The sequence below is a fragment of the Gymnoscopelus braueri genome, assembly GCF_963280865.1.
Source record: "Gymnoscopelus braueri genome assembly, chromosome: 16".
Lineage (NCBI taxonomy): Eukaryota > Metazoa > Chordata > Actinopteri > Myctophiformes > Myctophidae > Gymnoscopelus > Gymnoscopelus braueri.
Window position 1 is genome coordinate 23,959,957 of NC_137616.1, and position 13,580 is coordinate 23,973,536.

Here is a 13,580-nt window from a genome sequence, read left to right on the forward strand (position 1 = left end):
GAGAGAGAGGTTGGAAATGAGGGCTATTGTTCCCTGAACTTGTTCCTAAGGCCCCGCCATAACCCCCTAACCCTGTACACACACACACACACAGTGTAAAAGCCCGCAGGGGATTCCTGGAATACTGACCTACAGACCATGGCCTGTGTCTAATGAACCTACACACACACACACACACACACACACACACACACACACACACACAACGGTCGGACTCCACTTTGACTGCCACTGGCACAACACATACAGAGGACACTGCTTTGACAACTAATCCAACTACTACATCCCCATTTAAGGAACACCCTTCAGTCTTTGCATTGGTTCTGTGATGCTGTTATCTATTTTCTAAATTCAGCATAGTTCCCACCCAGCTTTAGCCCATTGCCTGAATGTAGATGTCATCAGACATCGTACATTTGTACGCTCTCAGAGTTACCAATCACTTAGCTGGGGACCCCCTGGAACTCACTCAAGGACCCCTGGGGGTACCCGGATCCCACTTTGAGAAACACTGGACTAGGAGACGCTAGTGCAGTGACAGAGAATACCCTCCTCCCCTGCCGGCTTCCCACACACACACCAACACGGCCAACTGTGTTGGTTGGAGCAGCCGACCGACTCAGAGGTACCGTGGAGGAATCGAACCCCACAGTGTTGGGCAATTACCCCCCTGCACCACCTGGACAGCACATTCAATTCTTCCGGATCAATGGTTAACAGGTTTTTGCACACACACACACACACACACACACACACACACACACACACACACACACACACACACACACACACACACACACACACACACACACACACACACACACACACACACACACACACACACACACACACACACACACACACACACACACACACACACTTTAATGCCCTGAGTCAAACGTCAAGCTCTGACCTTTACCACATCCAGTCAAGCAGCAGCAGCAAATTCACCAGCTTAGTGCTAGCAGACTCACGGCGGGAACACGGCATGTGTGTGTGCGCGTGTGTGTGTGTGTGTGTGTGTGTGTGTGTGTGTGTGTGTGTGTGTGTGTGAGAGGGAATCTGAGATGGCAGACACTGCTGCCCTATCTACACACTGACCCCTGGATGCCCTTTTCACAGCTAGCCAACACGCTCACTCTCTCTGCTCTTTCTCACACTGACAAAAACATGCACGCACGCGCATGCACACACACACACAAAAATAACATCTTATCCTATTCTGACCAGGTCAGGTTCACTTATACTCACTTCTTAGCTTCCCATGTCTCATGTATGCTCTCTTGTACTGTAGTATACACGAACACATGCACGCACGCACGCACGCACGCACGCACGCACACACACACACACACACACACACACACACACACACACACACACACACACACACACACACACACACACACACACACACACACACACACACACACACACACACACACACACACACACACACACACACACACACACACACACACACACACACACACACACACACACACGTGTGTGTGGTCAAACTCATCGCAGGGCTGATATCAGAGAACCAGTTAACCATAAAAATATATGGTGTACAATGCTCAACATTCCACCAAGCCAATCAAAGCACAATTCATCAATGTCTCCCATGGTTAAAACATGTACAGTACCTGGTGGCTTCTTGCTCCAGCCGGGACACATTGGGCACGTAGAACATCACGCCAAAGAAGAGCAGCGGCTCGTTGCCAAACTTATCCAGCTGTTTCTTCAAGGGCTTCTCCAGTTCCACCCAGCGCTGGGCCGGAGTCTGGGTCTTTCCCTGGAACCAGAGGCCGAAGTAGTGGGTCTGGACCCCCGGGAGGAGGGACGAGAGGGGGCGAGAGAACAAAAGGAATGGAGTAGGGTTATTAAAGTTAACTAAAACTAATATAAATAATAATAAACAAAATAATTAACAAAACGTTTTATAAAAGAAACGTTTTTTTAAAACGAGCCTTTGCAAAAAAAAAAAAAAAACTAGATAACTAACTGAATGGGGTTGTGTTTGCAAAACTAACTATAATCATAGCCTGGGCACCATTCCTTTTCGGGTATATGATCCGGTCGGGAGCTCTACGTCATCCGCGTCATCAGCGACCGGATCGCGACAAACCGGAAACACGTCTCACCCCAAAATAGGTCCGTCCTATAAAATCCTTGATGCGGCGTAGTTTAGCTTATTTTTTAAATATAAATGTGAGTGTACTTTCCGGAGACTATTTAGCGTCTGTATTATCCGTATTATCCCACGGGGAAATTCTATTCCATTTAAATAGGGATTGGGGAACCAAAACAAAGCGGCACCGCAAAACCGGATCGCGACAATCCGGAAACAGGATTCTTTTTTCTTTTTTCTTTTTCAGTAGGCGTGGCCTAGACCGGATCATATGGGTCTTTAGTAACAGACACCAGGCTTTCCTCCGAGGTGGAAAGACTGGTGATGCGAGGTTAATAATCATAGAGAAAGTGCAGTGATGTTGCTAGGTTTTCAATGTAATGAGTCCCGGACCCACAGGTGGTCATTCAAATGTTTTCATGGGTCCCTAATAAAATGTATTTTTTTTCCTTCTCTCGTTCTCTTTGATCTCCAAGGGTTATAATTATAGCTACATTCATGTATGTTCAAATTTCAAACTATTTGTAAATGAAAGTGTGTGTGTACATTATATCCTAATGCAGTGGTTCTTCATATTCTCATTACACGTGAGAGTAGGCTATTATAATAGCATACTTTATTAAGCAGCAAGCTTGTAGATCTGTCCATTTTGAAGAGTGATGGCGTTTTTCGTGTGACGTTGGATGTTTCCGGTTGCCTTTTATGGTCTTAAATGGGGCGTGGAACAATGCTAATTATCTCCACGGGAGCGCACCTCTGACTTTCAAACGAAAATGAGATACACCTGTGATCTGCACCCCCTTTCATGAATCGCACGTCAGAACTGAGAATCTTCCAATATTTTCCTTAAAAAATAGAGAACGCATCGACCCGTTGAGAGCTTATAGATCGTCTATTTTCACTACTTTTTGGACCGGTTTGAATCTCAACCCGATTACACCATATTACAATAAAAAAAACGAGCTACAACTAAAACTAATACAAACTAAACTAAAACATGCCTTTTCAAAACCTAAACAAAACTAGTAAACCTGCTTTTAAAACAAATTAAAAACTAAACTGAAATTAAAAACAAAAAGTCAAAAATGAAATGCAAAACTATAATGACCTTGGAAAGGAGTGGTTGAAAAAAGGTTAGGATAAGGGGAGGCAGGAGAGGAGGAAATGGAAGCGGACGAAGGGAGGATGAAGAGACAAAGAAGAGGGATACATACGGTGAGAGATGGAGAAGAAGGAATGAGTGGGAGAAAGAGAGATCGAGGCAAGAGATTGGGCAGGAAAGGGAGAGGCAAAGAATGATTATGGGGGAAATGGTGAGACAAGGAAAGAAGGGGAAGACAGAGAAAAGGAGAGACAAAGACAAACAAGCGGAGGAGAGGAGAGATCAGAGGAGAGATTAGGATACCAGACAAAACACTCAGCAAGCAAATATTTCTCCTTCAAATCTGATCAAAATGTCTGACAGCAACTGGGGAACTCTATTAGACAGAACTAAGCCAGACCAAATACCACAGAAATGACCCACAGCCAGGGTAAAGAAGTGTCATTTTATCTCATCTGCATCAAGACATCAACTCATTCTGACCTTGTGGTGTAGCTCAGCAACTGTGCTTTAAGTGAATGACTCCTCCTCTCACACTAGTCACTCGTTCAAAAGCAGCAAACGTCAACTGACTCACTGAAACTAAAACGCTTAATCTGCTGTATTTATCGTCACAATTTGGGTAAAATGTGGTTTGAGGTGAGTAAGCAGGCAGGTGATTCAGGGCCTGGGTGTGCAACTTGTGTGACGTTGACTTTAACTAGTCTTTGCCACCCTGGGGTCTCCCCTTCACTATTCCAGCTTTCTAACTACTAAATTATACTGTTTTATAAATTAGAAAGTTTAAAGAATGTTGAAAACAAAAACAAATCCTATTATGTCTGGCCCAAAATAGGGACGCCAGATTGAAAGTGTCTAAACTGTTTATCTGACTAAAGACATTATAATTTAAAAGATCTCACAAACACACACATGTACACAGTACACAAACAGTCCGGACACAGTGTGCATGTAACGGGGCAGACAGAGGCAGAAGCGGGGGTGTCTGGGGCGCGCTCCCTATAATTTATGACTATCACTGACACCTGGCAAATATCACAACACACTGCGAGCATGGACAACTCCACCGCCCCCTCGCTCTACTGTTTTACAACCTCTAGAGGGTGAAGACAAGCACTTGAACGAGCACACGCGTAAAACATGCAAATACAGCCCAAATACAGTCCAATGCCTCCCTTTGATCCTGTGCACAAGCTGGCCACACAAAGAACATATTGGGAAGGAAAACACAGAGAAGGATGGTGGTTGCACAAAATGTGAGACACATAAAAGTGGCTTAAAGGTTGTCAGTAGGGGTGTGTACAAAATAATCGATAATGCAATAGTTTTCCCTGGCAATACAATAATAATTTATCCCTATTTCGGTGATGTCATTATAGGTGAAAGCTCAAAACGCATCGCAATGCAATGTGTTGTGAATTTGTACTATTTTCACTATTTTTGCACGTCACCGAAATATAAAGTAAGGCTCAAGTGGTTAATCGATTTGTTGATATATAGAAAAATTCATTCTTGAATATTTCATATACTGTATAGTGTATATACTGTATATTTTGTTGTAGATCTGCTATTATCGCCGGGGTCCCCCCACTTGGTCTTGTGCTTTTTTCCCCTCTAAATCAAATCTCTCCTCACTGAAAATAGCCGTTCTACAAGATCACACCGCGTTGCAATGCAACAAGCTGAGCTTGTATATCTGCTATTTTCGCTGAGTGTTTGTCTATTATGAAATACTAAATACCAAGCAGATTGACCCCTTTCAAACATCCATCTATAAATGTGTGTCACCAGCATATCTCGAGAACCGCCTGACCAATGAAATTCAGACCCGAAGGAGTGATGTGCGGAGTGGGAAATCGGTCGGATCGGCGGATCTCCAACCAATATTCCCATATATGGACATTCCAATATATGAGCATATACTGATGAAATCAGGAATCTCCATGTATGAGCATAAAATGGACACGGCCTTACAGACATCTCCATATATGGGCATAAAAGGGACACAGGTAGACAGACAGAAACAGACATCTCCATATATGGGCACAAAAGGGACACTGACGGGTCGGGTACTCTGACAAAACCCCCGACACTATGACTCAGACATATTGGTCGGATCAGTGGTGCGATGTAGGGTGTGAGGACCGCGCAGCCCAAACCTCTAGTATTAATAAATCCGCAAATCGACTGTCCTGGACTCCATATTTGGGCATGCCAGACACAGAACTCCATGTATGGGCATAAAAGGGACACAGATAGACAGACTCTGACAATGGGTACAACAGGTATTGCGTAACCAGGTGGGGATGCATTCCGAACTTGCATCGTTCCCCAGTAGGCTGGTGGCTCAGTGGCTGGCGGTGTAGTTAAAAATAAAAAGGGATTTGTTTTTACCAAAACATTTCAAAATGTTTTAAATATGTGAAAATAGCAGATCTACAAGCTTGTAGAACACCTATATTCACTATTCGTCATGTGACGAAGTATATAGGGCATAAATGGTTAAACGACTCCGATCTGATACCAGCGGGTAAAAAAAGTGGATCATTCCTCAACAGGAGTGACATAAACAGATTGAAAGATGGGGCGGGCGAAACACGAAGGGAGAATGTGGAGGGCGGTCGGGGGGTCGGGGTGTCGGAGGGACAGTGGGAGAGGCGGATGAGCAGTATCTCTTTCTCCGCCAGTGAAAAGAGGACAGGGGGACGCCACGCTTCGTTAGAGACAGACAAGAGCCCTGCAGGGGACAGAGAGCAGAGGGCACGGACACACACACATGGTCTGGAGGGAGACGCGTGGCACTAGCACACACACACACACACACACACACGCACATGGCCTCCCAAACGTCAAAATGCATGTGTGACTATGCTGTGTGTGTGTGTGTGTGTGTGTGTGTGTGTGTGTGTGTGTGTGTGTGTGTGTGTGTGTGTGTGTGTGTGTGTGTGTGTGTGTGTGTGTGTGTGTGTGTGTGTGAATGGGTTCTTCTCACCTCCCGTAGCTCCAGCCTCTGTGCGACCGCCTCCAGACATTCCTGTCCCGTACTCTCCACTGACAGAGTACACTCGATCACGTTGTTGTCCAACAGACGAATCCGCGTCACAAAGTAGTTCTTGCTGAGGACATTGTAGCGCCTCGTGCGCCGTAGCTTCAGCCGGAAAGGCATGGCTCAGCGGGAGGGGGGGTTCGCGGCCGGGTTTGCGGCTGGGTCAAAGGTCAAAAGTCACACAAGAGAAAGCAAGAGAGAGAGAGAAAGAGAGAGAGAGAGAGAGAGGGTGGGGGGCCGTGGGTGTTAGGACCAGGCTGCTGCCCTCCTCACCCTCACATGGCGCCAGCCACACCACCGGGTGGAGAAATGCACACCGGGGAGGCGCTGGCCCATTCCCGAAGATGTCTGGAGAGGAGGATGAACGGCCCAGGAGGAAGGGAGGATCAGCGGATGCTGCAGGGAGACAGATGTGAAAGAGATAGATCAGTTGACATGGCACAGCAACCTGTGAAAATGTCATGTCTACAATCCTGAGTGACCATTTAGCGTTTGGTTACATTTGTACACTCTCAGAGTTGCAAATAAATAGAAGTTCCTGCACATCAAACCATCTTTCTGCAACACGGCAACATGGTGCTTAAATCAACACGGGCCTCTTATATGAACTCCCCATGCCCCCTCCTCCGCAACAAAGTGTAAGCCAAAACTGAAACAAGAAAATGAACACCAAGCTTGCAGAACCACCAGTACCAATGGCAACGTTAGCTACTATTACTATTAACAATACTAGAATTGTAAGCAGGAGCATTAGAGGCCAAGTAGCAGATAGCTACAAGTTTAGAGGCCGACCGAATAGAACCGATGCTAGTCACCTAGCCACTGATTACTGAAGTTTTGAACAAAACTGCAAAATCATCTAATCAATCTTAAATGAATTTATTAACCACAAAATAAACCACAAAAATGGTAAAAACCCATTTTTTTTACATTTTCAAAAACTTAAAAAAAGAATAGCAGATCTAAGTGTAGATGGGCTATTTCTGATAGTGTTTGTATAGGGTTACATACTACTGCTGATACGGATGTCATCAAAAAAGTCAAGTAATGGCCGATATATACAGTATATAGACCAATATTGGTCGGACTCTATACTAGACTGTATAGCTTTAGCAGCTGTGCTCCCTCCAGCCGTATGTGGCCCAGAGTCGGACCAGGGGAGCTGCAGGAGACAGGGGCAGGGATGTAAGGCCATGGATGACTGGACATCAAACAGCAGAATGCAGACATTCATTTGAGCCCAGCAGCTGGCTTTGAGGAGCTAATGGAGCTTCTAAAGTCTCATATCTGCCTGTGTGGGAGGCCTTTCCTTCCCTTTTTATCTCCCCTCTCCCTCTCTATGTCCCGACAAGACCACAGTGCCAGACATTGTACAGTGTAGCCATTTGTGAGGTCACTTTTTTTTTAAATAATGTGTTCATGTCCACATAAATACATAGATATAGAAGGACTTAAACAGTAGTAGTGCAGTCAGATAATGTGACACACACACACACCCACACACACACATGCCCACGCGCGCGACATGCTTAACGTGAACGCACATTGAAGCGACGCTTTCAAGAGTTTACTTGATGGCCACTATTAACATTGTGACTCCACAACATGCAAAGAGATACATGTATTGAAAGGCAAAACACAGTCATTCAAACAGACACTGTATACAACGTGCACATATGCTGTAACCACCTGGATTCAAACACAGAGAAACCAAAGACCTATCTCCCCGCCCAAGGGTGCTTCTGGCTTCAGACAGGACTACTCTGCTACACACACACGCAAGCATGCACAAAAAACACACTCACACACAGTGGTTTGAAGTATGAGTCTTTGGGGGAGTCATTTGAATGCCATACCTGGGTTAACCATCAGCTTCAAGCTTTCATGTAGTCTACAGAAGTCTGATGAACAGAATGGCTTTGAAGTGGAGCCCACACACACACACACACACACACACACACACACACACACACACACACACACACACACACACACACACACACACACACACACACACACACACACACACACACACACACACACACACACACACACACACACACACACACACACACACACACACACACACACACACACACCTATGTATGCATATCCATAAATGGACTAACACACAGCAAAGAAATACCTGGCTGTCAGTCACCTATACAGCTATAAATATTACCTAATATATATATTACACCTAAATATTAGCTTTAAACAGAGTGATGTATTGCCCCATTCCAGCGTGACTGCTCTTAACATCGCGTCGTTATTGAATTAATTAGCATGGCAGAAAGGTGGTGTTATGTTTGTGGCCTCTTCCAGCTTTGTTAGGCAGGAAACAGACCAGAAACACGAGTCCAAATGCTTCCCGCCTCCTCAGCAGGGGGATAACAACAACCTCTCCTCCATACTAAAACGGAGCTCATTGACAGAACTGGCAAACCCTCAAGCTGAAACCCTAAACAAAAGATGAAGGAGAAAGTTCAGGGCGAGAGAGAGAGAGAGAGAGAGAGAGAGAGAGAGAGAGAGAGAGAGAGAGAGAGAGAGAGAGAGAGAGAGAGAGAGAGAGAGAGAGAGAGAGAGAGAGAGAGAGAGAGGCTAAATGAGAAGTGCAGGGAAAATAGGAAATGAAGAATATGGAGAATCAAAATGTGTTACAAAAGTATCGAGAAAATGTGTGTGGGTAGTATGAAAAGAGAGAGAGAAATAGAGAGATAGAGAGAGAGAGAGACTGGAACACATGGCACTTAAAAGAGAAAAACAGTATGACAAGCAGAGGAGAGGAGGGCACGGAAGGGGGTGTGGAGAAAAAGGAGAGAGAGGGAGAGGAGGGGAGAAGAGAAGAGAAGGAGGGATGTGTTTCTTCTTGTCCAGGGCTCTGGCAGGGTGCTGCTGATAGTCACCTTGGACCTGAGCCCAGATTCCTCTCTACCCCAACTGGAAAAACAGAGCACACCTGACACAAGTATGTACCACAAGGAGAGAGCGTGTGCGTGTGCATGCGTGCGTGCCTGCCTGTGTGTGTATGTGTGTGTCTGAGAGAGTGTGTTAGTGAGAAAGAGAGAGAGAAAGAAAGAGAGAGAGAGACAGAGGAGAAAGCCTCTTCAATGAACAAGGGAGAGCAGCAGCAAACGTCTGTCTTACGATCATAGCGTTACTTTAGCACACAGTAAAATCCACACTATACTTTGTTGATCAGGAGTCTATTGGCCCCTCTTTTTTTCCCCTCTACACCAAATCTCATCCCCGTATATATGCCGATCTACGACTATTTTCGGCAGATGTTCACCTGTTCTCGCCAAACGTGTGCCTACTTTGACCTGCCCCGAATAGGGATGGGGTTCAATTTGTGGGTGTATGATTTAACTCTGCGAGTTCACAAAATGGAACCAAACAGACCCTTACAGCTACATTCTCAGAGTTAACTCATTAAAACCGGGAAACTTGCATCTGTATCGTTTTAGATTTTAGTGTTGGCTTTTCAAAAATAGCAGATGTACAAGCTTGCATTATGGCACAAAGCTTGTACATCTGCTATTTTTATTTTATTTTTGAAAAAATCTTGAAAGAAGAAAGAAATAACTCTTAGAAGGTATTTGTAGAATCGGCCTCAGGTCGGGTTAAATAAACACTCAGGATTATACAGTGTAAGAGATTTCAAACTAAAAAGCCTGCTTGCACTACTAAGTGTGTGTGTGAGAACCAACCCAGTAGCACTGTACATTCCATGCTCCTGAATCCCTCTGAGAAATCACTATAGCATCATCTTAGTCATGCGTTTTCTGCTGGGCATAGTCATACTACACACACACACACACAAGCCGCTGAAGGTGAATCATTAATTACTATGGGTGAGATGGGTGAGTAAATCTTTGTTTTGTGATTGGACGTCTTTTTGAGCCCAGCCGTCACCCGACGCTGAGCCAAGGGGGCTTTGCCCCGCCCCTTTCTGCCCAGGCTCTTACTGGGGAAGTGACATCATGGAACCGACGGTAAAGAAAGAAATGGGGGTGGAGGTGGGGGGCACCCCAGAAAGTGTTCTCACGCACACATGTGCTAAATCACTGTCAACAAATACACAGAGACAGACAAACACACACACACACACACACAAACTGAAAGGCACAAATAAAGATGCATACTTTCACCGTGTGGTGTACAAACATAGACATGCATGAACAGAGCACACCGCACACACAACAAACACACGCACGTACACACACACACACACACACACACACACACACACACACACTAACACATTAACAAGAGCACAACACTACACAACCAACACACCCACCAAGTTCTACAGAGGTTAGCCAAGGGACCAGACAGCAGTTAGTGCAACTCTAAACTAGCAATCAGCGGTGTGGTGCGGAGTGTGTGGTTGGGTGAAACCCAGACAGACAGACAATAGGTTGGGACCAAACCTTCTCTGGGGTGGAAGAAGTACTCAGATTTATTTTTTTACTTAAGTAAAAGGAGCAATACCACAAAATACTCTGTATCAAGTAAAAGGCCTGTATTCAAAATTGAGCAAAAGTACAAATGTATTGGCATCAAATTATATTTACAGTACCAAAATGAAAAGTATACTCAAATATATCAAAATTTGTCAAACATTTTATTTTGCACTTTACATTTGAAACAAATCTCAAGTGCCACAGTACTTAGAAGTAGTGCTACAGTAGTAGCTACAAGCCCACAACGCGTCGCATGGCAACGTGTTGTGGGCTTGTAAATCTGCTATTTTCAAAAAGCAGAAGTATAAAATAGGACTTAACACCCCATCCGCACTGCCAGCGATGCGACGCGACGCGAGCGGGCGATGAAATCTCATTAAAATACATGTTTTTCAATGAGACCGTCCTGACCTACCGCGAGCGACAACGAACCATGCAGCGACGTCGTCCACCCCTCCTATTTTCGCTCGCAGGGTCTCTATTTGAGCGAGGTTTCGCGGCTGTGCCCCGCCCCCAAACACTTTTTTATTGTTTTTTATTTATTGATTAAATACTTTATTAACAGAGAGATTTGTGAACAGTGCAGAGGTAGGATTTTACTATGGTTGTTAAAAGGATAACACAAAAAAACCTAAAGGAACTTGTTTCCATTGTGGACCTGATTGAGATCTGCACACTGCTTTGTCATAGAGTGGGAAAAAAATAGTGCTTTGTGCCTGTTCGATATACTACATCTATAGTATAGGCTATTATTTTTTATTGTCAGACGTTTTATAAAGAGTGGAGGAACTTGGATTTTCAAATACCTATAGTGGACGGACAACACATCAGCTACTGCACATCACTTTGTTTTCATATTTGAGGATTGTTCTACTGAACGCAGTAGGCTAGGCCTATAGTGAGACCCTCATTACTTCATATTTTATTTATAGCCTATAAAGTTCAAACGACCACCATCAAACAGTAGGCTACAGTGAGTGAAAAAAGCTCCGCTATTCAGTGGTGGAAGAAGTAGTCAGATATCATATTTTACTTAAGTAAAAGTAGCAAACAATGTGAAGAAATAGGCTACTCTACAACAAGTAAAAGGCCAATGTTCAGTAAAAGTAGGCTACAAAAGTATTGGCATCAAAATATACTTAAAGTACCTAAAGTAAAAGTAGGCTAAAATGTTTGAAAATAGGTACAGATCTACAAGCTCACAATGCATGGTGATGCATTGTGAGCTTGTAGATCGGCTATTTTCAAATATCCTATGTATAAAATTAGGCTAAAGTGGTTAATGTATGTTTTATAATTTAATAATGTATATCTGCAAAGTAACTAAAGTTTTCAAATAATTGTGTAGTGGAGTAAAAGTAGGAATATTTGCCTGAATTGCCTCTCAGATGTAGTGGAAAGGTATTGAAATTTGGAAATACTCCAGTAAAGTAAAAAATAACTCAAAATTGTATTTAAGTAGGCCTACAGTACTTGAGTACATGTACCAGTTACTTTCCACTTCCACCACAGCCGCTATTTATTTATTTATTGCTTCTTCGGGAATTGTCCTGAAAAATTGGGATCTATACGCTACAGTACATGTTTCCTAGCTGTAGAATACAACTCTCGTAGACGTATTTATGATTCTGACGTTTTCAATCTACGAGAGTTGTAGGGTTCACGGTCACCCCCCATGGACACAGGGACTTTCAGCACTATACCCGGCCCGTAGACACTCCAAACATGTACAAATTGAAAAAATGGTGCTTACCCCCACGCTATGTTAACTCTCTCTACGGGGTAGTAGTTTAATGTAATAATTCATATCTTTTCAATAAAGAAGTGTTTTAATGCCGTCTGTGGCCGAACGCCATTTTTTCACCCTCGTTTACTTTCTGTTTACATTGAGTGTAATTCCGGGTTTCACCAGATGGGCGCGTCACTACCACCCATTGGGAACTTCCGACAGAATCGGCCACAGACGGCATTAAAACACTTATTTGTTGAAAGATATGGATTATTACATTAAACTACTACCCCGTAGCGAGAGTTAACATTTGGGACGTGGGGGTGAGCACCGTTTTTTTCCTTCAATTTGTACATGTTTGGAGTGTCTACGGGGGTATAGTGCTGAAAGTCCCTGTGTCCATGGGGGGTGAACCCTACAACTCTCGTAGATTGAAAACGTCAGAATCATAAATACGTCTACGAGAGTTGTATTCTACAGCTACATGTTTCCTAATGAAAATGTAAAATTTCTGATGAACTTCTAACTGATCGAAACGTTGACAGCAATACATAAATAGCGGAGCTTTTTCTACCAGTGTGCACTTATTTTTTCTATTTGATGAACTGTTGTTTGTCCTGCACCTGCGGGACTTGAGTGGATCATATGCGTGCACTATGTATCTTTTCATACAGTGAGTGAGACCCTCACTTCATTTAGGCCACGTTTATTTCAGTCAAACAGGCAAACATATGCCATAGAGGTTGTTTAAGAAGAATTTAAGTGGTGTGTTTGTGCATGATGCGTAGGCCTACTTGCGTAGACTATCATGTGCAGCATATGGAGAAAAGGAGACTGTGTGTGTGTGTGTGTGTGTGTGTGTGTGTGTGTGTGTGTGTGTGTGTGTGTGTGTGTGTGTGTGTGTGTGTGTGTGTGTCCTTTCCACAAGTCCGCTCCTATTATTTATTCATTTAATAGTGGTGGAAAGTAACACTCAAGTACAATTATGAGGTATTTGTGCTTTACTTGAGTTTTTACAATTTCCAATACTTTTACTCCACTACATCTTAGAGGCATATATTGTAGCCTACTTTTGCTCCACTATACAATTATTTGAAAACTTT

At 43.9% G+C, this 13,580-nt stretch overlaps 1 protein-coding gene across 2 annotated transcripts in view; it reads right to left on the reverse strand.

Annotated features, from left to right (window-relative positions):
* The window catches only part of LOC308102659 (tyrosine-protein phosphatase non-receptor type 14-like), a 52,633-nt gene that overhangs the window by 28,717 nt on the left and 10,336 nt on the right, over positions 1–13,580 (reverse strand). For both annotated transcript variants that reach the window (XM_080452483.1, XM_080452484.1), the window contains exons 2-3: positions 6,229–6,678; positions 1,650–1,825 (exon numbers count right to left, since the gene is read on the reverse strand). In XM_080452483.1, the coding sequence (XP_080308609.1) occupies positions 1,650–1,825; positions 6,229–6,402 (350 nt within the window). In that variant the 5' untranslated portion in view covers positions 6,403–6,678. The remainder of the gene's footprint in view (positions 1–1,649; positions 1,826–6,228; positions 6,679–13,580) is intronic.